Source organism: Mizuhopecten yessoensis, unplaced genomic scaffold (assembly GCF_002113885.1).
Source record: "Mizuhopecten yessoensis strain PY_sf001 unplaced genomic scaffold, ASM211388v2 scaffold716307, whole genome shotgun sequence".
Taxonomy (NCBI): domain Eukaryota; kingdom Metazoa; phylum Mollusca; class Bivalvia; order Pectinida; family Pectinidae; genus Mizuhopecten; species Mizuhopecten yessoensis.
The window spans coordinates 210,624-238,121 of NW_018480051.1; the positions used below are offsets into that span (position 1 = coordinate 210,624).

Sequence of the window (27,498 nt, forward strand, 5' to 3'; positions counted from 1 at the left end):
AATATATGCTTGTGAAAAATATTGCGATACAGCAATATTTCATCTCTGTATTGTGGTACGATACGATATACCCGTGTATTGTGATTATACACAACTGTTTTCCGATATATTGTGACAGCCCTAGTAAAAAGTGATATATTACACTTATATCGCCTTTCTTCTTATTGATAGTAAATTAAAAATTAAGCGGGTTGGGCTTTACAAAAATCAGTTGTGCATGTATTTATTTTCAGAGTGAGAAACTGCACGCTATAGACTTACGTAAATGAGTTAGAATTAGCAAAAATAAAAATAATAAGCTTCAGAGAATCCATCTATTAATACAGATGATCACCTCGTCAACCCAACAAAGTGGACGTACATTACTCTCTCACACTCACATACACACACACACACAGCCGACCCCCGAACACAAGCCCCCTCCCCCAAACCCAAAGCCTCTCCCAAGGTATATATTATCGAGCTATTTTAAAAAGTATTCACAAACAGTTTCTTACATTTTCAAACAACATTGACGTTTATTTTCCACCTTCAATTCCTGAATTTGACAATATCATGACAGGACCACCTGCGCTGCATGAAATATTTACCCTTCCAGAGTACATATACATGTGAAGAACACCTTTAATTCTCCTATTTTTCACTTTACATTTGTGTAATTTCATAAACATAAAACATATTTTTTCAAATCTATGAGGTGTTATCAAAGGGCAAAGACCACAATAAATTGTGTTAACTTTCACTCTGTCGCATTGGTCTTTTAGGCAATAATCTGAAATTGATCGTTTACATTTAAAATAACGTTTCTCCCACGGCTCATACTGTCTTCTTTAAGTTGTGTATGCTCCTCAGTTCCTTTTGATATCTTGACTGATTGATTAATTTGATTTGATTGATTGATTGATTGAATTCATTTAATTGATTGATTGATTTGATTTGATTTGATTCCTTTGATTTGATTTAATTAAATTGATTGATTTGATTGATTTGATTTATTTATTTATTGATTGATTTGATTGATTGATTTGATTGATTGATTGATTGACTGATTGATTGATTGATTTGATTGATTGATTGATTGATTTGATTGATTGAGTGAGTGAGTGAGTGAGTGAGTGAGTGAGTGAGTGAGTGAGTGAGTGAGTGAGTGAGTGAGTGAGTGAGTGAGTGAGTGATTGCTTTGATTTGATTGATTTGATTGATTTGATTTGATTAATTTGACTAGTTGATGATTGATTGATCGATTTGATTTGATTGATTGCTTGATTGCTTGATGGATGGATGGATGGATTGATTGATTTTATTATTCTTCCCTGTAGAACAATGTTTCTCTCTCACATAATGTAACACTCTACTTAATTAGAATTATTCATTAAATAAAATTTGTCATCTTATATATATATTATAATATGTTATTGGCAAAATGTTTTTTTACAACTTGGTCAACTTGGACAACTTGTGCCCGATCCCTTTTTGTATAATAGATGCAAATAAAAATATGTTTAGATAAAAATAAGCAACAATATATCAACAATAATATATTATTAAAATAAAAGAAACCTATTGTCAACATACACTTGATTAGGCTTATGCGCCTAAATTACACCAGTCAACTCAAGAAAAAGCATAACAGCTGAAATCAGATTAACACCAATATCACCAATTGAAAACTAGCCTTAACAATTCTCCGCGAAAACTTTAAGCTACAATATACATATGTTTCATATTAAAAGACAACTCGCCATAATATCATTGACTCGCACTCAATAGGTTTCGTATTTCAGCAGTCGCCGTGCACGCATATATATCTATATATATATAAATCAGTGAAGTCAACTCGTCCACGAGTATAAGAGTGAATGAGCACCAACTCGCCCCGTAGTGTGAGAGCAGCCACTGCAACCGAGTGATACGCGGGAGGCAGTGTTTATCATCCAGCGTGATCTGAGAGTACATGTACACAAACTCTTACGTTAAATACTGGATCTGTGTTATACCGCCTACAGGAACACGATATCACTACGCCGCCAGCGCTTACGGACTGGACTTCATAATTCCCGATATTATCGGAGCGTGAACATGTTCTGGCAGAGTATTAATTACATTCGATTTTAATTGACCTAGATTTTTTATAGAGGATTTGATGGGCGATACTTCAGAAAAAAAAATGATGAATTTTAAAACCTATTGTCAACATACATTTGATCAATATAGAAGATGATATCAATATCATACAGATCGTCTGTAGTATGGAATTATAATAGCTTGTCAGGAAATTGATCAAAATCATTCAGAGCTCAGAAATGATATACTGAGGAATAATACTATGCCAACTGTTAATAGGAACTATTGCAAGAAACCAAGTTGTGTGAAGGGACGGTTAAAACTATCATTATAAACACGAGAAATTCCATAACTTGCCACGAAGGATATTGTTTCGAGGAGACAGCGCGGATAAACTGGACTCTCACTGTGAAAGTTTGTGACACTTATTATTTCTAAATGGATATCATCTGGAATAAATGACAAGATGACATGGTGTTGCCACGGTTCGTTTCGATGCGGTTTAGACTATCAATGATAAAACCGCTATAGGCGCAGAGCCCTCGTGGAACTGAACTGCGGGATACAGTCAAAGATATAAATTCTTATGCGTTCTATATGTATATTGGTTGCTGAGTTTCCCGACAACGGGTTCGGATTCTAACATCAAGTTAATATGGTTTATGTAACGAAGATAAGAGTAACATCTCAGAATCGAGAAACAGGAGAGTTCCTTTTATCCTGATAGTGCCGTAGCGTGTACGACTTCGGATTAGCACTGAAACGAACAAGGGAAGTCAATTTCAGGATATAAGATTACTTCGGACATTGGTCAAGAGATAGTTCGGCCAAAATGACCAGCGCCTGGGTTTTATCCAACAGGGAATGGTGATAGCTGTAATAGGCCGCTATCATATTGGATTTTTCTGTGGTGACCGGTGATAATTTGGAGATTGGCGATTCAATTCGGACCTATCAATTTGAGCATTCGGCTGCATTGACCGGCAACTGGACAATGTCCACTCGAGAATTGTGATTGCTCCGATAGCGATATTGGATTTTTCTATATGCATAGGCAAGCTAATAATTTCACGTAGTCTGTAAGAATCGGTATACAGCTCTGCTCTGCCTAGAATGGTTTACATAAAACGCTAAACATACAGAGCGAATTGGAGCAATTCAATCAATTTGGAGAATAGCTCGCGTTCCATATGTTATGAAATAAGGCAGTTTTCATTCGTTATTAAATGTCTTGTTTTGTGATACCAGATTCCACTAAATTATTTTGTTAATAATTGTGATTTCAACAAGAACGGAGCGAAATACAAGCGTTTATGTGCGAGTGCGCGTTTTTCAAATAATTGTGACGTTTTATTTGATTTCAAACCGTAAATCCAAAATCAAGGATTTTTTTTTTTAACTCTGACATGTTACAAGTTAACAGCAATAAACGGCCGGAAAATTAACTAAAACTGACATTACAAAGCTATAAATATCGGCGTTTGTTTGGGAAACCGACAGTTGTTTAAGTGTTTATCTTGGAATTCCAGAAATAACTGGTTGTATCTTTGTTCTAAGCGAGTAAATAAAGTCTCTGTTGAAGTTGACAACCCAATGTGTAAATGCCGAACTGTTTGCTTGGAGTAACAATTGGTTAATGCAGTATTTGGATGCGGTATGCGGTGTTCGGTTCCAATTACTTGCGCTTACTTAACACGCCCGATTACACCAATTTTACGCTCCAATGAGCCTAACGGAAACACTTTCACGATAACTGATCGGCTTGACTAGCTGCAGTATTGGACATTGGTCAAGATTTTGATGGTCAGTACGATTGGCCGATTGTGATTGGTGGATTACGATTTGGATTTTCTTAGTCTATATATAGACGGGAAACTATTCTCAGGAGACATATAGAGTTTGGGTTGTCCGTTTGTCTTAGTAGCCGATTTAATTGGAGTTCAAGTGTACAAGTTGTTGTTTACTTAAATCCGAACGGAACCTTAATCACATTAATTCGAGATTGCATTCGTCAGTACCATATTGCCAAGTAATACTTAATTGACAAACAAAAACAGAATAGATCTTAAACTTATTTGCAATGAGATACAACAACGGATAAAAAATGCAGAGATCCCTTGCCGGTGTTGTCATGGCAACGAGTGTGACGGTAAAAACAGACCACTGAAGATTTGAGTCTGGAGTAAACTAAATGTGCGTTTTTTTCTTTCTGTGCTTGTGAAAATAGAAATGCTGAACAATGATATCTTTCGTATTCTACATATGGATCTTGATAACGGCACTTGTCGCCGCTTCTTGTGCTTTCAGCCTGCTTCAGCCATTTTGGATTTTACATCCGGACGGAATCCATTCCTTCGGAGTTTATATATACTGTAAAGGAAGCGAGCTCGGTGATGCGGGCAGTCTACTAACGACCCGGATGTGTTCTTTTTACGGTGGTCAACTTAGTGTGGTCAACATTCCTTCAGGAGCGTGGCAGGCGACATTTTTACTATTTTCAACCGGATGTGCCATTTTGCTCGCCAGTCTCGTTCTGGGTTTGGCGGGAATGTTCATGGCGACTCGATGGCTTCGGAGGCTGTCATGTGCTATGACGTACATCCAGACATCCGCAGGTAAGATATGTCTTAAATCTAAATAACTTTTATTCCTAAATGTATAATGTTCAAAACGTAGTTTTGTAATTTAAATATGATAAATTAATCTCTACAAAATCAATTGAATATTAATAAATTGATCTTAATTGAAACATTATACTATATAATTTTTGACATTCAAAGACATTTTATAAATATGTCAGTGTCTAAAATAATTGTACCAAATGGCCTTCATGGAGACAGACGCCTATACCTTTTCTTATCCATCTTTTACCCTCACGAACCAAACTCTGATTTGAATTGATCGACACCGCTACATGTATGAAATAAATCACTGTGTCAGTTGCATGTCTATATCCTTATCCATTAGCTAACCCAATAGCATTGTACCAGCGAGTTCTCACGGCCCGGTACTAGCGTGCTGTTGTATTAGCTCAAATCAAAACTCATGTACTAATACAGATCCCGGGGTAAACTTTTGAATGCAAACATTCTTCGCAGACATGTAAATCTTCTCAGTAGGTTAACGGTCAATACTTGTGTTGTCAATATCCGATCAATCAAATCCGTGTACGTTGTAGTCCCGGGCAAGGTCGAGTGTGGATGACAACACAGGGACCTGAGAACTTGTTAAAACTGTATTTGGGCCGAAACTGAAATGTTCAGAGTAATTTTACACGTTTTAGGGGGTTACATACAACATACCATCATTGGGGATTGCAGTGTTACCGAAAATGTATCTACATTCCTAAACAAGAAAAAAATACTCTGAACAACTCAGTTTAGGTCCAAATATAGCTGTAACCAAATACCAGGTCCATGTGGAAGAATCGATGTCTAAAAATTCTGTCGTCCCAGAGGCGGATCCATATTTTGAAACCGTCATACTTACCCTCCTCATTAAAATCAATCTGACATCATTCATGTAGCCTTTTCACAAGTCACGTTTTTTTTAACGAGTCCTTTTTCATGTATTATCTGTTGTCATGACCTTACCAAGAAGTCGTAACCACAGGGACATGCTAATTGGTTACAGTATAGCTATGTTTGGACCTAAACTGGTTCAATCATTGGTGTTGGAATTCTTACCGAAAGTGGATATAAACCGGGGAAAAAACATCTAAAATCTAAACACATCAGTTTAGGTCCAAGTATAGCTATTCTGTAACAAATTCTCAGGTCCCTGTGTTCGCAACTGTGCAACTAGGGAGTTTGTCGCGGTGTAGTTGAAAGGAATGCATTAATCATCACGTTTATGGAAAACAATGCCTTTATATATAATGTGTATTACAATTCAATGGAACATACTTTTAGCGATAACGACTTTACCCGTTTTTAAATATTTCAGCTATGTTCATTAAAATTCAACTCGTCTTTCACTTAAGAAACTATCGATTTGCGTTTCTAAATACGTAATATTCTTCTTGACAAAAAGATAAATCGTATTTCATAGGTTCGACATCCTTTAAAAGGTAAGCTGTAATTGGTCGGATGGCGCAGTGGATAACCCAGTCGCCTTTCACCAAGACGTCCGGGGTTCAATTCCCCGATCGAAAGTTGAAAGGTTTTGGGTCACCTGCCCAAGGGCATGGGTTTTCTCTGGATACTCCGGTTTCCTTCCCCGCGAGATAACATCTGGGCAAACAAAACTGATTAATATAAGTTCAAATAACTTGATTCATAATTGTGCAAATAAATAAATAACTACATTGTACTATTTTGGTGGTGTAGTCAGCTCAACTTAAAGTTTCTTTCGAAAGGAAAATAAACTGAAAGTCTTCTACTCCTATAGCTGACGCACGAAGAAATTAACGGCCGCTTAATTGCTTTCTTTATAGTTGAAATTAAAAGACGGGCAGAATTTAAAATATTCATGGTAGTTTCTGAAGTCCCTTTGCAGCCATTGACACGTGTAGATTGCGCGGTATGTCACAGATTGGGCCAATATTCATATGTTGTATTCAATGCGCATATGTCGTTCAATATTCAATCAGGATAGGAGAAGAAGGACAGAACTCAATGGTTAAACGATTCTTACACTTGTACATATTAACCTTATGGAAATATTTACACACAACACACTCGCCATACCACTCCAGTGTAAGAAAAATCCGATTTGCATAGAACTTAAAAGATGGCCAATCCTATTCGATCGATTCTATCTGTGACGTTAGTGGTCAGTGCAGACTCTTAAGGAGATTTACAAATATAAATTGTAGGTGTTGATATGTGACTTAATGGGGTGTTTACACCACTGTCACATTAATTGACAGAAATTAATACTAGGGTTTTAAAATTCACACTGGAATTGTGACTTTAATAAATTCGTTACAAGATCATGTTTTTCTACAAGTTTAAAAGATAAAAATATCGTTTGAACATCGCACAGCAAGGGATCCTTTAATTTAGAAATAACAAAGTCCGCTGACTTCCCGTTGAATCAAATACGAAACTAAATGCCTAAAACACGTTACCTTCCGCGTTTCAATTATTCATAGAATTTCTTAGTGAATTTTGAACCCCGGAGATGTAATTGCGGGAAAGGACCTAGTACAGAATTTGTGCCAAATCCTTCTGATTATTTACTGGTTTTTTTTAAATGTTTGATTGGATAGAGATGCAATTAAAAGATCTTCCAATGACCACGACAAATAAAAAATCTATTTTTAAACATGTATATATGTGATAATACATATGTAGTTTCGTTATACTAGCTCGTGCTTACAGAACATCTGGAACAGTGTTTCGTATCAAATACGTTTTGAAATCCACCAATATTGATACTGGTGTATGTCATATGTTTCCTCCGACGCACCACCGATATCAATTATGATAACATTCAAGTTCCAAACCCGAAATCCATCCTTAGTACGTTATGAGTTCTCCGATACCGTGCGCACGTGGCGTTCAAGCCTTAACTCATATGACAGCAAGCTGTGTATGTTTTCATTCTTCAGTGCGTACCGTGGCCCCGATACGTTTTGCAATAATTGCATCTCTTAGTAAACGATCAGCTTGAAATTATGTTATAAACCGTATGACTTTCAATCATAAATGGATTCTTAAATAGAAATATTTGAGGACTTTTGATGTAAATAATGCATGTAATACAATAATCTTTCAGTTGATAAATATTCGCTGCTTTCGCTACTTATTTCCACTTCGTTACACTAATTGAAATTTCGTGTAAAAACTCGTGAAGCTAACAATGCTTGCGATCAATAAACACAACAATCTACAATCATATCTCTCTGACATTAGCAACGACCTGCTTTATTTCAGGATTGAGACGTTAACCAAATGGCAAAATCATAGGAAAATGGCGCTTCAATTTACCATCAACTAAAGAACAATTTTATTATTATTTTCTAAATGTCATTTCAAATCGTTTGCCTTCCTGTCCTTTTTTCTTTACGATTTCTTATAGATATCCGTTGGCCATAACTCATCTTGTGTGTCTCAGGTTTCTCCAGTATTTGTATGTTATTGAAAAGACCCTGCCAAAGGAAACGTTAATGATGAAATTGGTGATACTGACCCGCCTGATCGCCTTCCTCATTTCAGTCAGTTAGACAATCAATCAATAAATCGACGATAACTCAATCCTTGTTATAAGTCTAAACAATGTGCTTTTGTGGCAATAGCTGTTTGTTTAAATAAAAAAAATACAATCAGGGCCGATATAAACCTTTTAATACTACCTTAAATTTACTTTATTGAAGCTAATATGATAGGGAAGCTTGCTTAAAACACATATGTGATGCGGAATGTTGTACAATATCGCAGAGCGGGACCGAAACTCCTATTTGACCTGAAGTTATAGGTTATTACTAATCGAATTCAATCGAGGAGAAGTGCTGGATGTTTTAGCGCATTTTCACGCCGCAGTAACATGACGTCATCATTCCGTCCTCGAATGTCATTTTGTCGTTCTGTTAACCATCGTTTTTTTCTGTTCTAGACTTTAGAAGCAAATAAAGAAATGTAACCCGTGAAAACTTTTGGAATAAAATATTACAACAATCGTACGTAAAGAAAGAAAAATCCTAGTTTTGTTATCAAAGTGGTGCTACACATATGTGTTTAGCTAACATGCACACATACTATTGTTTTGACATGCACACATACTATTGTTTATTCATCCACTTGTGCACAATATTCCCATGTTTTTTGTGACGTCATATAAAGACTTCATGGTATTGTTTTTGTACCGTTTTTACAACTTCGCTAGGTCAACGGTTTGCTATAAAGAGAAGTCAAAATCATATTTGAACTTCATTCATTATCAAAGTTGAATATATTATTTTCTTATTCGTTGTGTTTGAAAAAAAATCGAAAAGTTGGTAAATACGTGAATTGTAGCAAGGTTTAAAGAATTACGTCAACTTTCCAACGCAATTTCAACTATTTGTCTTTGATCTAATTACAAAGTCGTCAATTACGCTTGCTGCAACATTTCCGATAATTTTCCTCTATAAATTTCCTAATGTGCAGAATAATTAAATAAAACAGTTTTAGTTAAGATTGAACGAATGTGCCCCATGTTAAAACGAAAACTAACAGCTCATTTTTGAGGAGTTTGAAGCCCTTTAAGGGATCATTAGAGCCCGTATGTGGTCCCCGATTAAAGGGTAAATGATGAAGCGACCGGTATAATCTCAACCCCCTTGGGTGCTGGGAACATCAATCTGTATTTTCCCCTCTGCCCCATTTTCACATTCTTTTGAAAATTAAACCCGAATAATAGTATTAGAAATGATATAAATGGAATTATAATGGCAAAGAAATGGAATGCCGACCAAATTCCCGCGACGAAAAATTGATCAACCAGAATTCTCCATATTTTTTGATAGTTTTGTTTGTGGGTTAGTGTGAATGCAGTGTAATTCACTGATATTTAATTGGCTATTGTTTTCTGAGTAATCGGTTTTCTTAAGCAGGTAATTTTACTGTTAAAAAGCAATTAAAACAGACAAAACCCTGTTACGTAAGCTTATTGAACATTGAACATAACGACTTCGCTGTCCGATTTTATAATGTGAATAGACACCGGAAACGCCTGTGGTACATTTTGTCCTTGTGTGTTGGAGCTCTGGTAAAAAAAAATCTTTGTGTTGACGCTGTGGTTTATGTTGTCTTTATGTTGACACTGTGGTATATGTTGTCTTTGTGTTGACACTGTGGTATATGTTGTCCTTGTGTGGTGACGCTGTGGTATATTTGTCCTTGTGTAGTGACGCTGTGGTATATTTTGTTTTTGTGTTAACACTGCGGTATTTGTTGTACTTGTATGGTGACACTGTTGTATATTTGTCCTTGTGTAGTGACGCTGTGGTATATTTGTCCTTGATGGGTGACGCTGTGGTATATTTTGGTCTTTGTGTTGACGCTGTGGTATATTTTTGTCTTTGTGTTGACGCTGTGGTATATTTTGTCCTTGTTTGGTGAATATTTGGTTTTTTTGTCCTTGCGTGGTGACAATGTGGTATATTTGTCCTTGATGGGTGACGCTGTGGTATATTTTGGTCTTTGCGTTGATGCTGTGGTATATTTTGTCCTTGTGTGGTGACTATGTGGTATTTTTGTCCTTGTGTGGTGACAATGTGGTATATTTGTCCTTGTGTAGTGACGCTGTGGTATATTTTGGTCTTTGCGTTGACGCTGTGGTATATTTTTGTCTTTGTGGTGACGCTGTGGTATAGTTTGTCTTTGTGTTGACGCTGTGGTATATTGTGTCCTTGTGTGGTGACTATGTGGTATACATGTATTTGTCCTTGTGTGTTAACACTGGGGTATATTTTGTCCTTGTGTGGTGACGCTGTGGTATATTTTATCCTTTTGTGGTGACACTTTGGTATATTTTGTTATTATGTGGTGACGCTGTAGTATATGTTGTCCTTTTGTATTGACGCTGTGATATATGTTGTTCTTGTGTGTTGACACTGCGATATAGTTTGTCTTTGTGCCGACACTGTGGTATATTTTTTCCTTGTGTGGTGACTATGTGGTATACATGTATTTGTCCTTGTGTGTTAACACTGTGATATATTTTGTCTTTGTGCCGGCGTTGTGCTATATGTTGTCCCTTTCGCGTTGCCACAGTTTTATATATTGTGTTTTGACGCTGTGGTATAACCTGTGGTATTTTTTGTCTTTTTGTTTTGACGCGTTTTAAATAGTTTGTCCTTGCTTCATGACGCTGATATATTTTGTCTTTATGCTGACATTTTCGTGGATTTTGTCATTGTGTGTCGACGACTTTTTATATTTGGCTGTGTATTGTCTTGATACAGTCGAACCTCGTTATCTCGAATTCTTTTAACTCGAAGACCCCGTTTATCTCGAAGTATTTCTCCGGTCCCGGCCAAATCTGTTCTTTATCTTAGTAAATAAAACTCTGATAATTCGAACCCTGAAAAGTCGAAAAACTCGGATACCTCGAAGTAAAATATTGGTTTCAATAGCGTTAATCCAACATAGTTTTCAAATTTCATTTTGTCACTTGTTAATTCTTTGATACAAATAAAACGCAAAAGTACGACATTTCGCCATTCCCTGTTTATGAACATCTTTCGTAAGTAGACTAGCATGAAATCAGTAAAAAAGAATTTACGATAAAGCTTAGGACTGTCAAAATCATGTTATTCATAATAAAAAAACAAACTGCATCAATGTTGATCAACAGTAATCTGTACTAACACCTAAACAGACGACAGTGCAAACCGTAAAATTGGTTACAAAGCGTGGTCATGCATAAAAGAGTTCCACAGTTAAAATCACAACCTAGGACAGCTTTACAGGTTCATGTTTTTACAGGAGCCAGTATGGCTTTGAAAGTCGATCGAGATATTTAAGAACAAAACGATAATTGCTGTTGATTACATCGAGTTGAGCAGGTGTCAGGTGTCATATTTGGCTTTATTGAATCCATGTATCACATGTACGATATAATTTGTTTGTGTGTTTTCATTTACAGAATCAACTATGCGTACGCTTGTATTTGTTTCTAAATATAGGACCATTACCATTAGTACCACAAACATGATCTATTGTCGAATTATTTGATTATATTCTTTAAAGTCCTCTTTGTGATCATTATAGCTTCGCATAAAATATTTGTATAACGGTGTATTTGAAAACAGATACGCCCACGTTGTAATTGCACAAAGAATTATGTTTAACATCGCTCAAAGCCATCCATATTCCGACTGTTTAAAAAAAAACTAAGTAAAGGAAAAACAATTCCTGACTCCAAAAACGAGGCATGGGAATAAACAGAAGATATCCGGTATAAAGAAGAGACTGCCTGTAAGGAATTCTAATTAGGAACTAGAACCGATCCCTATTATAGAAGATTTATGTATCGCAGAATCTACAGAAAGATTAAAAAAACATTTGAAACGGAATAAGCTGTCAACGTGATTGAACCGTACTTATAGTTTCCCTACCGTCGATATCTTCTTCCACGCTGAATTTTCAGCGTCGGCAAGGTATTGTCTTGACAGTATATTCCGGTAAAAAAAAAATGCACACGACCTTTTCTGTAACCATGGTAATTATAAGGAATCGCTTAGAATCAATTCTACGAGACATTCCCGTGTGTCATATTGAGTTACGTTCTTAATCACCGATAAACAACGTGACCTTAACAGCCAAAAGTAGGAGACAATTTATTGTTTTGAATTTGTATCAATTACAACATAATGTTGTGTTGCTTGAAAAAGTCTGGAAATAACATTATCTCAGCAACTACACGAAGTAAAGGCCACCTTTGAGCTTCTTTTTTTTAAACGCAGTAATACCGCAATAATAAATTTAACGACAATTCGAGATTTTAAAGAGCTTGTAATTGGGGGTTGGTATTTAGCCATAGGGTAATGCTTAGATAGATAAGACTTTTGTGCATATCCGGTCTACATGACGTCACGTATATAGTTTGTATCGTCCAGAAGGTCTTTTTAAACTTTGTTGTCAACCTATTTTGATAATTGCTTCTTTCGATACATGCTAATCTCGAAGGTTCTTTTTATATAAATGAACTTTAATTGACCATTTTATTCGATATATTGAGCAAATACGTGGCGGTCATTTGCAATAATATTTGCTTTTCATTTGGATACGATTTTTCAGTTTGGTAATGTATTAATGAAAATGAACATCATGAACGTTTCTGCATTACCTGAAGTCAGATCATGGTGAACGAAACTCAGCAGTGGTACTACTTCACGTCATATCGTCCACTAGGTAGGAATGGCTCAACGGTATCTGAATGGCAACATTATGTGTTGTGGTTAATTCGTGATGTTGTATATAGATGACCCAATCGTAGGCCCTTCTCTGCTCATGGTGTCCCTCATTTTATTTTATAATCATACTATCCTAACGAAAGAGCGAGCTTGGACGAGTTGACTCTCTTCAAACTCGTGGACGAGTTGACGTCAAATTTTAACATTTCAGACAGATTCCTCCACTTCCGATATAACTTGGTCGCTAGGTCGTCACATGTCTTAACAAGTGTATCACTATAATGCGTTAATTTCTTACTATTTTTTACACCTGGCACGTCCTTAAATTATAATAGCTGTTAAAAGGACGTAAAACACAAACAAACCAAAAACCTATACCTCTCCCTGTCTCCATATCTAATTTGATATGATGAACATATGGATTTTTCCCAAATGAGTACGTAAGCTAATTATGAGGAACTTATATATATGTGTGTATAACAGATACCAATTACTCTGTACAGAAATCAATATGTCGGTCTTTTATCAAAACCTCATTCAACTTCTGCTCTAGCTGTCTTGAATCTACCCGCCCACGCTGGATCTTCGTGTTGGTCGGTCGAATGAAGAATAAAGAAATTGACTTTAATTAGGTATTTCATTAATAGCTCTGACGTCATAAGAAGTCGATTCATACGTCATCAAAGTTATTATGCTTTGGTGTTGTTTTTTTTTAACTTTTCAGGTTTTGAAAGAAATACCAAATAATTGTTTGCGATTCTTGTATACCTTTAGTGCTGTAGGTTTTCTGTCATTACGGAAACAAACGATCAATACATTTTCATTAACATGAGTATAATCCTCTTTTAATGAGTACTAAAACTAGTTCAGATGCCGCTTTCCTTTCATATTATGTTTGTTGCCGTAGAAGACAATGTACATGAAAATATACAGTTGATAACAGAGTAGTGAAAAGGACAATTTAGACGGCAATACAGACGATGATGTAAAGAACAATGTAGACGATAACGTAAAGAACAATATAGACGATAACGTAAAGAACAATATAGACGATAACGTAAAAAACAATATAGAAGAAAATATAAAGAAAAATACAGACGCAAAAGCAAAAAACAATATAGACAATGATGCAAGGAATGATATAGTCGATAATGTAAAGAACAACATAGATAATAATGCAAAGAAAAATATACGGGATAATGCAAAAAAAAATATAGACGATAATGTAAGTAAAAGTAGAGACGATAATGTAAAGAGTAAAGAACAATATAGACGATAATGCAGAACAATAAAGACGATAATGCAGAACAATATAGACGATAATGCAGAACAATACAGACGACAATGCAAAGAACTAATAGACGAGAAGGTAAAGAACAAAATAAACGGTAATGTGAAGAACAATACAGACGAATATGCAAAGAACAATAAAGACGATAATGCGAAGTACAATAACGACGATAATGTAAAGAAAAGTATAGACGATAATTTAGAACAATAAAGACGATAATGCAAAGTACTAATAGACGATAATGTAAAGAATAATGTAGTCGAGAAAGTGAAGAACAAAGAAGACGATAATGCAACGAAAAATAAAGACGATAATGCAAAGAACTAATAGACGATAATGTAAAGAAAAATATAGACGACAATGTAAAGAACACAAAAGACAAATTCAACGAAAAATAAAGACGATAATGCAAAGAACTAATAGACGATAATGTAAAGAACATTAAAGACGAAAATGCAAAGAACAATATTTACGATAACGTGAAGAACAATACAGACGATAATGTTAAGAACAATATAGACGATAATGCAAAGAACAATAAAGACGATAATGTTAAGAACAATATAGACGATAATGCAGAACAATATAGACGATAATGCAAAGAACTAAAAGACGATAATGTAAAGACCAATATAGACGATAATGTAAAGAACAATACAGACGATAATGTTAACAATAATAAAGACGATAATGCAAAGAACTAATAAACGATAATGTAAAGAACATTAAAGACGAAAATGCAAAGAACAATACAGACGATAATGCGAAGAACAATATATACGATAATGTTAAGAACAATATAGACGATAATGCAAAGAACAATAAAGACGATAATGCAGAACAATATAGACGATAATGTAAAGAAAAATAAAGACGATAATGCAGAACATTAAAGACGATAATGCAAAGAACTAATAGACGATAATGTAAAGAACATTAAAGACGAAAATGCAAAGAACAATATTTACGATAATGTGAAGAACAATACAGACGATAATGTTAAGAACAATATAGACGATAATGCAGAACAATCTAGACGATAATGCAGAACAATATAGACGATATTGCAGAACAATATAGACGATAATGTAAAGAAAAATAAAGAAGATAATGTAAAGAACATTAAAGACGAAAATGCCACGAACAATACAGACGATAATGCGAAGAACAATATATACGATAATGTAAAGAACAATATAGACGATAATGCAAAGAACAATATAGACGATAATGCAGAACAATATAGACGATAATGCAGAACAATATAGACGATAATGTAAAGAAAAATAAAGACGATAATGTAAAGAACATTAAAGACGAAAATGTAAAGAACAATACAGACGATAATGTGAAGAACAATACAGATGAATATGCAAAGAACAATATAGACGATAATGCAACGAAAAATAAAGACGATAATGCAAAATTAAATAAAGACGATAATGTCAAGAAAAGTAGAGACCATAATGTAAAGAACAATATAGACGATAATGCAGAACGATAAAGAACTAGATAATAACGTTAAAAACAATAAAGACGAAAATGCAAGAACTAATAGACGAGAAACTAAAGAACAATATAGACGATAATGTTAACATCAAATAAAAGGAAAATTTAAAGGACAATACTCAGTGAGGGTTAGGTTTGGGTGTAACACAGAGATTGGAATTTTACTTTCTGTAGTCCAATTCGTCCTATCTGTGAAATATCTGATTATGCGGTTTATTCATTTTATGATCGTGACATTGACCCTAGTTCTCGCCAATCTCCCTTTTTTCATGATAAAGAACAACGTATAATGCTATATACCCTATCAAACTGCAATTAAAGTAGATTTAGGGTATAAAATTCAATTTTGCTCAGCAATTTTTCTTTTCATATATTTGATTTTTTTAAGTTGGACATTTCGAATTCCGAACTGTGTATATTATATCTTAAGTTAAAATAACTCAGAACCAAATACTTGTTTTATTACCGACTGTTGTACGTACAGTATCTTGTACCAGAAAATGGACACTAAGGTCTTATTACGTCAGCCAAGAATCATCTTACCGCATAAAATTCAACGCAGACTCCTACCAACTTACAATGTAACAACATCTTCTTGATTGAATTTCTAATGTACCAGGTTTTCCCAAATCCGATTTGAATGACAACACACGTACTCTCTTTGTCCAGTTCTACTTTTAACGTTTGTAGTAGATGCACGTATCGTCTCCCTCGAGACTTGGTTTGAGCGATTCACAGGGAAAAAAGGAAATGTCAACAGCAGAAGCTGACAATTACGAAACTAATTCCTTGTCGCATAGGTGTCGCTGTTTACGAAACTCCGTGCCGGAAGTAGCTATTCTTGAAAACATCCAGACAAAGTGTCGTATAATTTCACGGGCAAATATACGGGAACGTATCATAAAATGTTTGGTTAAAGTGCACTTAACTCTTCCACGGAAAAGTCCTAAAATGTATAAACATTAAAATGGGAGGAGGGAGAAAAAATGTGAAAAAATAAATCACGGGAAATGACTGAGTTCATTCCTAAACATTTCCTGTTTTTTGGTATTGTGTCGAGTATTTATTACTTTGTCAGTCCAATTCCTTTTACAGAATTATTTCTTCAAAAATACTCCCTGGTGATACAACAATCAACGAGTCATTATATGTATATGTGACTTAAATAGCTTTGCGTCCTAGGTCGTTTAAAAATCCATGACTGGCCGTGAGTCTATCGCGCGTGACAGCTCCGGATGGAGTTGGTTTCCAGAACGTGTGACAGCCCCGGTCGGCCTCCAGTCTAGAACGTGTGACTGTCCCGGTCAGCCGTGGATCTGGAATGTGTGATAGCCCGGTCGGCCTTGATCATGAGCTCTAGAACGTGTGACAGCCCCGGTCGGCCTTGAGCTCTAGAACGTGTGACAGCCCCGGTCGGCCGTGAGTCTAAAACGTGTGACAGCCCCAGTCGGTCGTGAGTCTAGAACGTGTGACAGCCCCGGTCGGCCGTGAGTCTAGAACGTGTGACAGCCCCGGTCGGCCGTGAATCTATAACGTGTGACAGCCCCGGTTGGCCGTGAGTCTAGAACGTGTGACAGTCCCGGTCGGCCGTGAACGTGTGACAGCCCCGGTCGGCCGTGAGTCTAGAACGGGTGACAGCCCCGGTTGGCCGTGAGTCTAGAACGTGTGACAGCCCCGGTCGGCCGTGAACGTGTGACAGCCCCAGTCGGCCGTGAACGTGTGACAGCCCCGGTCGGCCGTGAACATGTGATAGCCACGGTCGGCCTTTAGTCGGCCGTGAAGTCTAGATCGTGTGGCAGTCCCGATCGGCCGTGAGTCTAGAACGTGTGACAGCCCCGGTCGGCCGTAAGTCTAGAACGTGTGACAGCCCAGGTCGACCGTGAGTCTAGAACGTGTGACAGCCCCGGTCGGCCGTGAACGTGTGATAGCCACGGTCGGCCTTTCGTCGGCCGTGAAGTCTAGATCGTGTGTCAGTCCCGATCGGCCGTGAGTCTAGATCGTGTGGCAGTCCCGATCGGCTGTGAGTCTAGAACGTGTGACAGCTCCTGTCGGCCGTTAGTCTAGAACGTGTGACAGCCCCGGTCGGCCGTGAGTCTAGAACGTGTGACAGCCCAGTTCGGCCGTGAGTCTAGAACGTGTGACAGCCCCGGTCGGCCGTGAACGTGTGATAGCCACGGTCGGCCTTAAGTCGGTCGTGAAGTCTAGATCGTGTGTCAATCCTGATCGGCCTTGAGCTCTAGAGCATTTTACAGCTCCGGTCGGTCGTGATGTCTAGAACGGCATCGAACTCTATAGTGCTGGCTTACATTGCGTACGAGTTTGCCTCCTTGCGTCAAGGACAATTATTGTCTAAACGAAAAAAAGGAAATTAAAATAATTGGATATATCTTCCTTTTCCGGAGCATCCCTCGTTGAAAGTATTGATCGCCTGCCCTGAACTTACAGTTATATGTTTATATACGGAATAAAGTAAAGATCAAACTGTAGAAGTTCTGTGGTTCATCAATATTGATACTGTAGTTAAAACAAAACAAAAAACCCTTAAAAAGTCGCATTAAAGACATGTTTTTTTCGTAACTTACAGTCCGTGAACTCACAAAACCCTATAACATAACACAGATATAACTTCTAGTATTAAGTCGTTTAACGATCTTCATGCATCTTATTTTCTTAAACCTTCCAATCACGAAAGAGTTCCCAACACTAGCATTAAGTGGGTTTTAAACTGTAACGTATATCTGTATTATCTGGTACAGAACCCGCGTGGCGTTGATATTTGACTTAGAAAGAAGGGTTTTTCCAAATCGTTGAGAAAGCTTCGTGAACTAAAAGAGCTTAGGTATATGGATAAAGACAGATTAAGTACTTCATTTTTTCCCAAAAAAGTCTTTCATTTGCACCTTTACAAATAAAAACTGCATCACGTCATAAGCTTAACGCGTAGTAGTAAATGAGTTTTTAAATCAAATTTGAGCCATGTTGCTATGTATGTTTGTGTGTTCGCGTACGAGGCGGGTGTCATGCTAAGCTGATTCCACACATCAGCCTTAGTGAAGCAGGCTGGCTGTCTCGTTCACAGCTTGTGTTTAATAGTCAAGAATGTTAAACGTTTGTACATGTAATATCACAGTAATGAAAAACGTCAATGTCGGTATTCTACACTCATAAAACATAACTCTTTATACAAACGTAGCTATGACGGCCAAGCCTACTAAAATCTGTGTTTAATAATCACTATTATAAGTACATTGTTTAGTACCAAATTTATTCGTATCGTCACGAACAATAAATTACGGAGAAAAATTAGCATGGCCTCATTTGCAATCATATGCAACTTTTTTGAACACATTTTCAAACTTATTTGAAATTGGGAAACTTTCTCCCAGTCAGTCAAACTTTCGTCATACGCTGGTAAAATCCATTTTCGCCCAGTGTGAATTTCGTTCTTCACATCTGATTTAATTTCTACGTTAGAATGTTGTTTCCTATTATTCGGTGTGATAATAAATTCGCCCTCAATACGGAGGGCGAAAAGGGCGAAAGTGAAAATGCAGCGAAAATTTCCCATTATACCGTATATGAACACATGTACTAGTAATTTTCTATAGGTTTTTCATACTAAATACTTAGAGCTAAGAACTTTATCGTGGGTATACATGTAAATGGCAACCTATAGCAATTTTAACAATTTTAACAATTCTGTTTAATTAAACGGCACTGTTGTAGACAATATTATAAAAGAAAAATTATATTATTGTCTTGGTTTATATATCCCCGCACAGGGCTTGACCATGATTCCACTAGCCCTCCACCACTGGGTCGCGGGTTCGAGATCTACGTGAGGCAGTTGCCAGGTACTGGCCGTAGGTCGGTGGGTTTTCTCATGGAACTCCGGCTTTCCTTCGCCACCAAATCCTGGCACGTCCTAATGTGACCATAGCTGTTAAAAGGACGTAAAACACTAACAAACCAAACCAGGACTCGAACCATGAACTTCATATCATTATACTGTCGCTCTAACAAATTAAGCTACTTTATATCCAAGACGAAATTAGGGGGAGGCTACTGTATAAACTCTATTGGAATTCTTTTGTGTTTTGTCTTCCGCGGAACAAGGGTCCTTACAATATGTTATATTGTGTTCCTTTATGATTTTACTTGTTGCTATTATTTTTATTGTGTAATCTAATCTATCTTTCACCAGTTGTTTATTGGATTTTCGTCCTAATAACTGGAGTATTAGATTGATCATGCATCCTGACCATGTCAGCATCTAAAGCAAATATAACGTGTTAATCGCTGGCTTGGCCTAATTACTAAACTACATGATTCCGGAAATTTGGCACCGGAAGTACATTCCCCTTTCAGATTTTATAATAAACGGAAATTATGCTCTTGGGATGCGCGCCTGTCCGCGCCAGGGTTCTCCATGGGTTTTTTTCAGGGATTCTGGGGAGGGGTATAGGGAGCCTTAACATTTTGTTGGGAGGGGGCAATATTTCTCGAAGGGAGTTGAATGTGGATGGATTTTCTGGCGTCACCGTTTTGGCTTACACATTATATTTCGTCGCCAACTCCGATGGGATCTCATTATTTCGAAGCATACTCGCGGAAGAAACTTTAAATATTCTTTTATCTACCTATGTTTTCGTAATTGCTTAAATTATCTGGTACATGTAATAAGTTGCGATAAAATTTCTTGGGAATTTTTTTTTGGTGCGTTTAATTTGCATATGCTTGTGAATATTCACACAATTATAGCTGATTCGTTTCCAACTGCTTTATGTGATAGAATTAACGTTTTACTGCTACTGTGTCTGCATGCTCATGTATGTTGTTTACTCAAAGATAGCGTTTACAACATAAGTGAGTCGGAGCGTTCAAATGCCATTCTGATGCACCATGTAGACTTTGGAAAAAAATCTTCCAACAGAATAGGTGATCAGTTGGCGTAGCGGATAGCGAACTCGATTTTCATCCAAACGGCCGGGTTCGATTCCACGATCGGACGTGAAAGGGTATGGGGTCACCTGCCCGACCACTTGGGTTTTCTCCGAGTACTCCGGTTTCCACCCACATTAAGACCCCTGCGCGCTAACGTCCGGACCAACAAAAGTTATTTATTAATATAAGTTGATATAACTTGTTTCATAATCGTTGTAAAATAAATAAAGATTTTTAAGAAAAATTCGTCGAACTTTAACGAAATATTAAAAAAAATAGTCTTACAAATATGATGATGATCAAGACTAGCGTTTTAGATGATAAAACTCTCATTTAATTAAATTTAATCAAGATTAAAACTAACTACGTCACAAAGATAACAGATTAACTTAGTTTTCACCGACAGTTTGCGTCTGGAGAGAAAACTTTACGTTTCATCAGTAGCATCAGTTCATGACTAGACGCATTTTAAGGTTTATATTCTTTTATTAAAAAACGATCTATATATTTATTTGATAAACGGCCTGTACGATACATGATATCAGAGATTTTTGTTTATTGCAGGTATGTAAATATTTAATGGAATGTTTGACTCAAAATTCAAGAAATAGAGAATAAATATGCACGACTACGTGGAGACATGTTTTCGACATAACTGTTTTTCTTATCTGTACCGTGCAACCAACGGTCTTAATTAGACACGAAACGTTATCAATAGAAGCAAGATATGCAAAATTCCTCACAAATATCAGAAAACATGAAAAGGATACGAACTCGGTCAATTAATAATGTTTTTTCCAACGTATGCGCAATCGCTATAAAACGTTATTAATAAAATCCCTGTAGACAAACCGTTCGGTTACAATTTTAATTAATATCCTTGAAAATGGAATTAAAATATTTAGAAAGATATTGCATTGAAACCTCACACGATTTTGTTCGGAATGTGGGCTTGTTTCCATTCATCATAATTTTAATCATTTTCTAAATAAGATTACAACGTCAGTTTTTGAATTGACGCCAAACTGCTCACAGTGTAATTAAAATGGTGGGACTTGTTGAGACTTACTTTAGTCAGAGAATAGCATCTGTAGACATTTGGTTAAATTCATAATTTTAATGGATTTCACAGCAAAACTTTCAGGCAAGAAATCCGATATTTACTTCCGGAACCCATTTTACTACACTTCCGCCTCTTCAAGTTATAATAAACTCCCTGACCTCTCATAACCTCTTACTACCTCTCCCTAACAACAATTTCCGGACCCGTCATGCCCTTACATCCCCTTTTCTCCCAAAAGATCCTACATGCTCTCAAAATGTCTCAAAATATCTTCTCGCAACCTCTCATCCTCTTACACGTTCATCTTATCTTAGATTGTACATGCATAAAAGCACTGAATTAATCTTGACATAACAAAGACATATGCATTAATATTTACCAATGCCGTCTCACTATTATTTATTACATAATTAGGCTGACGTGTGCCATAAGCATGTACCTCCTACACCTACGGAGGAAATATAACGTGACAAGTATATGGATTACACCAGTAAATATACATGCATACTATACATACATTCCATGTTCATCACAAGATATTGGTGTCCTTCTACAAACCCCTAAAGCAAACCTGTTCTAATTACCATCAAGGCCAGCTCTAGCTGGAAGGCGATTTACAATAGATTTTGATTTCAGGTCTGACGATGTCATATTTCCCTCATTCGGGGCCTCTCTAGAAAAATGTACAAGAAACACCACAATGAGGTCCGATTGACTGAAACAGACGACAACAAAACAATGGCGCGTAATCCTTATTATACACACCGTCGAAATAGATGTATCTTGAAGCTGAAATATAATCTATGTCAACAAATTTCCACAGGTGTCAATTCAGTACAATACGTATATGCAATACATTTTATTATAACTGTGTATCTGAGTGGATCATTTTGATCATATGACGGGGAAATAAAACATCGTGTTTCCTTGGTCTCAGAATTCCCAAGTCATATTTCCATCATTTGGGGCCTCTCTAGAAAAATGGACAAGAAACACCACACATGGGGTTCGAGTGACTGAAGCAGACGTCAACAATGGCGCGTAATTCTTATCATCTTTACCGTGACCGATGTAAAAGAGATGTTAGGGAAACACGATTCTTTGTTTCCCTTCAATTAGTCATGTTTCACACGGACGAATGGACAAAGTTCGAGTTTGGTTTTATTGGGTTAAGCGTGCTACATGTATTAACTGCTAAGGTCAATTAATGACGTGCCTCCATGTGCGTAATATATGCGTAGAGGAGGTATGTTTGTGTATTTGTCTCCTTGTGATAGCGCGGAACTGATGCTTGCTTTAGGTCGCTGCCTCGCTAAAATATTATTGCCGAAGACACCAATATCAGCATTCCACCCGGTCACATCATACTGATAACGGGTGAACCAGTTGTTGCAATTACCTTAAATGCTGAACGTTCAGCAGGCAAATACAAGTACATGTCCCGGCACAGGGGACAGAAACCATAGCCTGCCTGATCACTTGGGCAAACATTCACCGCTAATGTATACTTTAAGTTCTGGTAAGTCTTAGTGAAACATGATAAATCGAAGGAAACAAAGAATCGTGTTTCCCTGCAACAAAACCATGTATATAAAGTTTATTAACACATCCTTTACGGCGTCAATTGAAAATCACAATCGGCTAATAGTGATTTGCAGGCTTAGTTTGAACACAGATGAAGAAGCGACGATGTAGCCAAAAGTATACAGGAAATTCTTGTAGATATATCTTTAATGGATTTTTGAAGGTATTCCCAGATATCGCGTCTCTGATAGATCCATCAAGGGGTATTCCAACAGAGACGCACGGGCTGAAAGAACGAATTCTGCATAATATGCATGTAATTTTGTTTTCAGGTGTGATAAGAATTTCGAAGGTCATTTCTAATTCAGTAACCACTATCAAGGGAGGAATACCTGTAAAAAGTATGCTGGCACCGTGCCGTTTTTTGATTTGATAAAGAAGCAACTCTTTCCGTTTTTCCATTCTCTTTGATAAATAGCAAAAAATAACGAAAGTAGCTATGTAGGCAAACTTATAACAAAATCAAACGCCTTCTAGTTGCAGTTCTTCCGTGTTTTATGAAACCATGAACCCCGAATCTAACCTAAACTTCGCAGGTATGTTGAGGGAGAGGACACATTTGTGATAAAACTGTAACGTCTGTATTAGATCTTTGAACTGCTGAGTATTTAAATATTTTTAAAGTGCCGTTTCCATGTTTTGACTATTTACAATGAGTACTTAGATATTACGAAACATTGGAAACGTCGTCTGTCTCATCACACGTCCGATACTACGTAACATTGGCACGGACGGATGTCAGTCTTTCAGTCCTGCACTTTGAGGTTTTGCCTTTCAATGAAAATTGCTTGATAATTTTAATTTGATTTTGTATAGATTGTTTTACATGCACATATATATATATGTTATTATTATGTGCATAGAAAATTGATGTCTCAATAGGGTTCCGAGGTCTAGATACTCCTTTCCATTTCTTTGGTTAGTGTTTCACGTCCTATTAACAGCTATGGTCATTTAAGGACGTGCCAGGTTTTGGTGATGGAGGAAAGCCGGAGTTCCCGGAGAAAAACCACCGACCTACGGTCAGTACCTGGCGACTGTAGTGGCGACTTTAGTGGCGACTGCCCCACGTAGGTCTCGAACCCGCGACCCAGTGGTGGAGGGGTAATGGTAGCAGAATGGCAGACGCCTTAAAACCACTTGACCACCGCTAAATTAAATGCTACATTCGATCCGACATAGCAACAGCTTAATGATATTAAAAGTAACGAGGGCAGTCGAAAGTATAGCCGAGTTTGAAGTAACAGCATTTTATTCACACTGATAGGGGGATATTGAGCCAAAATGCGCCTAAAAATACTTATCTTTGAAATAAAAAAGAAGAATCGCTAGTTTTCCCGGTCATAGGCATGTTTCGCTATGGAGCCCACAAATACAATTGAATTTGATACCCTATATAAGCTGTCGTTGCCATTTATAATTGGATCTTTGACCTTTAAGTTGCCATTCAGCAGAGCCTGTGGGTAGTTTTTATCGCTTTGATGGTTATTTCCGCCATGTTTTACAGATGTAGTGCCCGCAACCTGCATTAATTGCAAATATAATTCTCTTCTGGGATTAAAATCCGACAATGAAATATCTAACCGTGGGTTATTTTTCTCGAAATTGCGTATTTTTTTATACCGATGCACATTCAGCACACTGATGTTTTATAGCTTAAGGCGAGCTGCGTGCCACTGTACAAGTTAAGTTTTGCACTGTAACCGCGACCAGTGTCTGTGAAACGTCTCCCGAGCTGCCAGAAGGCAGATTATTATGCGATTTATTGTGCGACATTTGATAAAGCGCCCTATCTAGTTATAACAAGCCACTCTAGGGCACTTCACATTTAACAGACATAGAGTTCATACATACAATCAATTAATACAATCAATACAATTTGAAGTCATCACAGCAGTGGCCTTATCATTAACTCCAGGTTCTATGCCACCTGGCTAAGTACCTTAACATGTGTTGGACCCTCCGTGAGTGATGATGGTTTAATATAGAGTTGTCTTTGAGTTCTTATACTTTGAACGGAACTTTTTTTCCAAAGTGCCTCTTCACTTGAATGTTACTACACAGACACGGCAGCATCCACTCCATACCGTTTTACACTCACTCTGGGTATTGGAGTTATTAAGGTGGGACAAGCACTTTTTCTGAAGCAAAAAAACACATTGTTACGATGACTTCGGGGATTGAACCCCGGCCTTCTGCGTGGAAGCCCAGCGTATTAATTCCCAGCTTAATCCGCACATTTGGTGGTTGAGTCTAACAGCGCCTGTTAATTGTATATATGAATCCGTCTTTCCAGTTTTCGGTTTTCAGTTTATCTGTTCCATGAAATAAAATATCCTTTTCCTAACAACTAACCCCGCCCCCAACCCCAGACCTCCTGATTTATATTCTCATCGTTTCATTCTTCATCCCACATCCACTATCTACTTTCCCCTCTTTCTGTTCTCCATATTTATTACTTTCCTCCCATTAATCCTCTTCCTTCTCATAATATATGTCGACAATAACACGAGTTATTTGATTTTTTTCCTCTATTTCAGTTCTCATCTTGACGTCAGCATTGATTGCGTACCCCTTAGGAATGACGTCACCCTTCTTTCGCTATTACTGCGGACCTACAGCGGAAGTGTACAATGCGGGACAGTGCAGCATGGGTTGGAGCTATATGCTGGCCATAATGGGGACAGCGTTATCCATCTTTTGTCCAATTTTATGGAATTTGCGTGATTTTAAATCAGAACATGATGATTATCCATTTAATTTATGATAATTATTTTCTCGCGTTTTTTTTCCATATGAATCAATTTTCAATATTTTCTTATTTATTTATATAAATGCATTATTTGTTGATCCTTTGGAGGATATTTTGAAAACTACTGTTTGTTTAAACATTGGATCAGATGTTTTACATAAAAATCTAGTGTGAATGTATTTCTATTTGTTTGATTTTTTTAATTCAATGTTAGTCAAAACGAAAACATTGTTCACGTTTTGACCTATTGGTGGTGCAACGCCGTGCTGTGCATATTCAGACGTCATCCGGTGTTTTGATTATTAGTCTAGATCGATAATAATCTCTATTACTTTGTCAAGCGGACACCGACGGTGACAACACAATATCACAAATGGCTCGTCTACATATTAAATAAACATTACCCCGAAAGTACACATTGACGTTAATGCTGACAGATTTAATGCTCACACACATTTTTAATAGATTTGTTTTGTTAATATAAAAAGCAAGAGTCACTCGTTATCTTAGCTTTCGGGCTTAGCCCTTCATCAGGGATTGAAAGGTCTTCACCCGTATGTCACATCCACATTTGAAAATTTAAAGCCTTTGAACATTTGGTTTTAAACGTGCATGTGACGCAAGAGTAAAATACCATTCTTTCTCTGATAAAGGTCTTAGCCCGAAACCTTGGATAAAGAGTGACCATTGCTATATGTTTTATTGCATTCCCTTTAGAAACTTTGTGATTGATTTTATAGGTTGATAATGTATAAAATATTTAAATTTGCTTAAATAACTTCGTTTATTTTACTGGAAAATCTTTTGTTATACAAAGGTACAGAGTGGATATCACACGAGATATTTCCTTGATTTGCATAGAAAGAGTTTTTGGATTTGGAACGAGTTTGAGATTCTTTTTATCACTTATGTCAAAACGTTATCTTCTTAGACACATTCATAAAACAGATATTAGAAAACGAATAAAGGATAAAACGACTTATGTTTTGTCTCTGCAGTATATTCCTGAAATATCATACCGAAGGCATCCAGCACATCATTCTGCCGGGGTCACATTATACTGACAACGGGTATCGACAAACAGCTGTCGAATTATAACTGTAATTAAATCAGAAGGGGAGATCATCAAAACCATACATGACATTTCCTTATTTTTATAAATGTGTGCTGCTTCGGAGGTTAAGTTGCCATATCTTCTGAATTATGCTCATTCAGAAAAGTAAACAAAAAGGGTGGAATAAGTGTCTAACGTGTCGCTGGAAGAATTCTGCATCAAAAGAAATATTCTTGTGAGAACCTTTATGTAACAACTTTCGAAAGGTTCGTATACGTCAATTTCCTTGTTTAATCTATTAACTTACCTACAATTACGGAATTTTCAATGCCACACATATTACATTCTCGTACCTCTGTATAGTATGCATAGAATTCCCCATCAGGAATGATTA

The 27,498-nt window shown here is 36.9% G+C and overlaps 1 protein-coding gene across 1 annotated transcript; it reads left to right on the forward strand.

Annotated features, from left to right (window-relative positions):
* The first annotated feature begins 1,895 nt into the window (after positions 1-1,895).
* On the forward strand, positions 1,896-26,246 carry LOC110442882 (transmembrane protein 211-like). The gene is made up of 2 exons (XM_021486727.1): positions 1,896-4,679; positions 25,839-26,246. The coding sequence occupies exons 1-2, from the start codon at positions 4,304-4,306 to the stop codon at positions 26,063-26,065; spliced, it is 603 nt and encodes a 200-aa protein (XP_021342402.1). The 5' UTR covers positions 1,896-4,303; the 3' UTR covers positions 26,066-26,246.
* Positions 26,247-27,498: the final 1,252 nt, after the last annotated feature.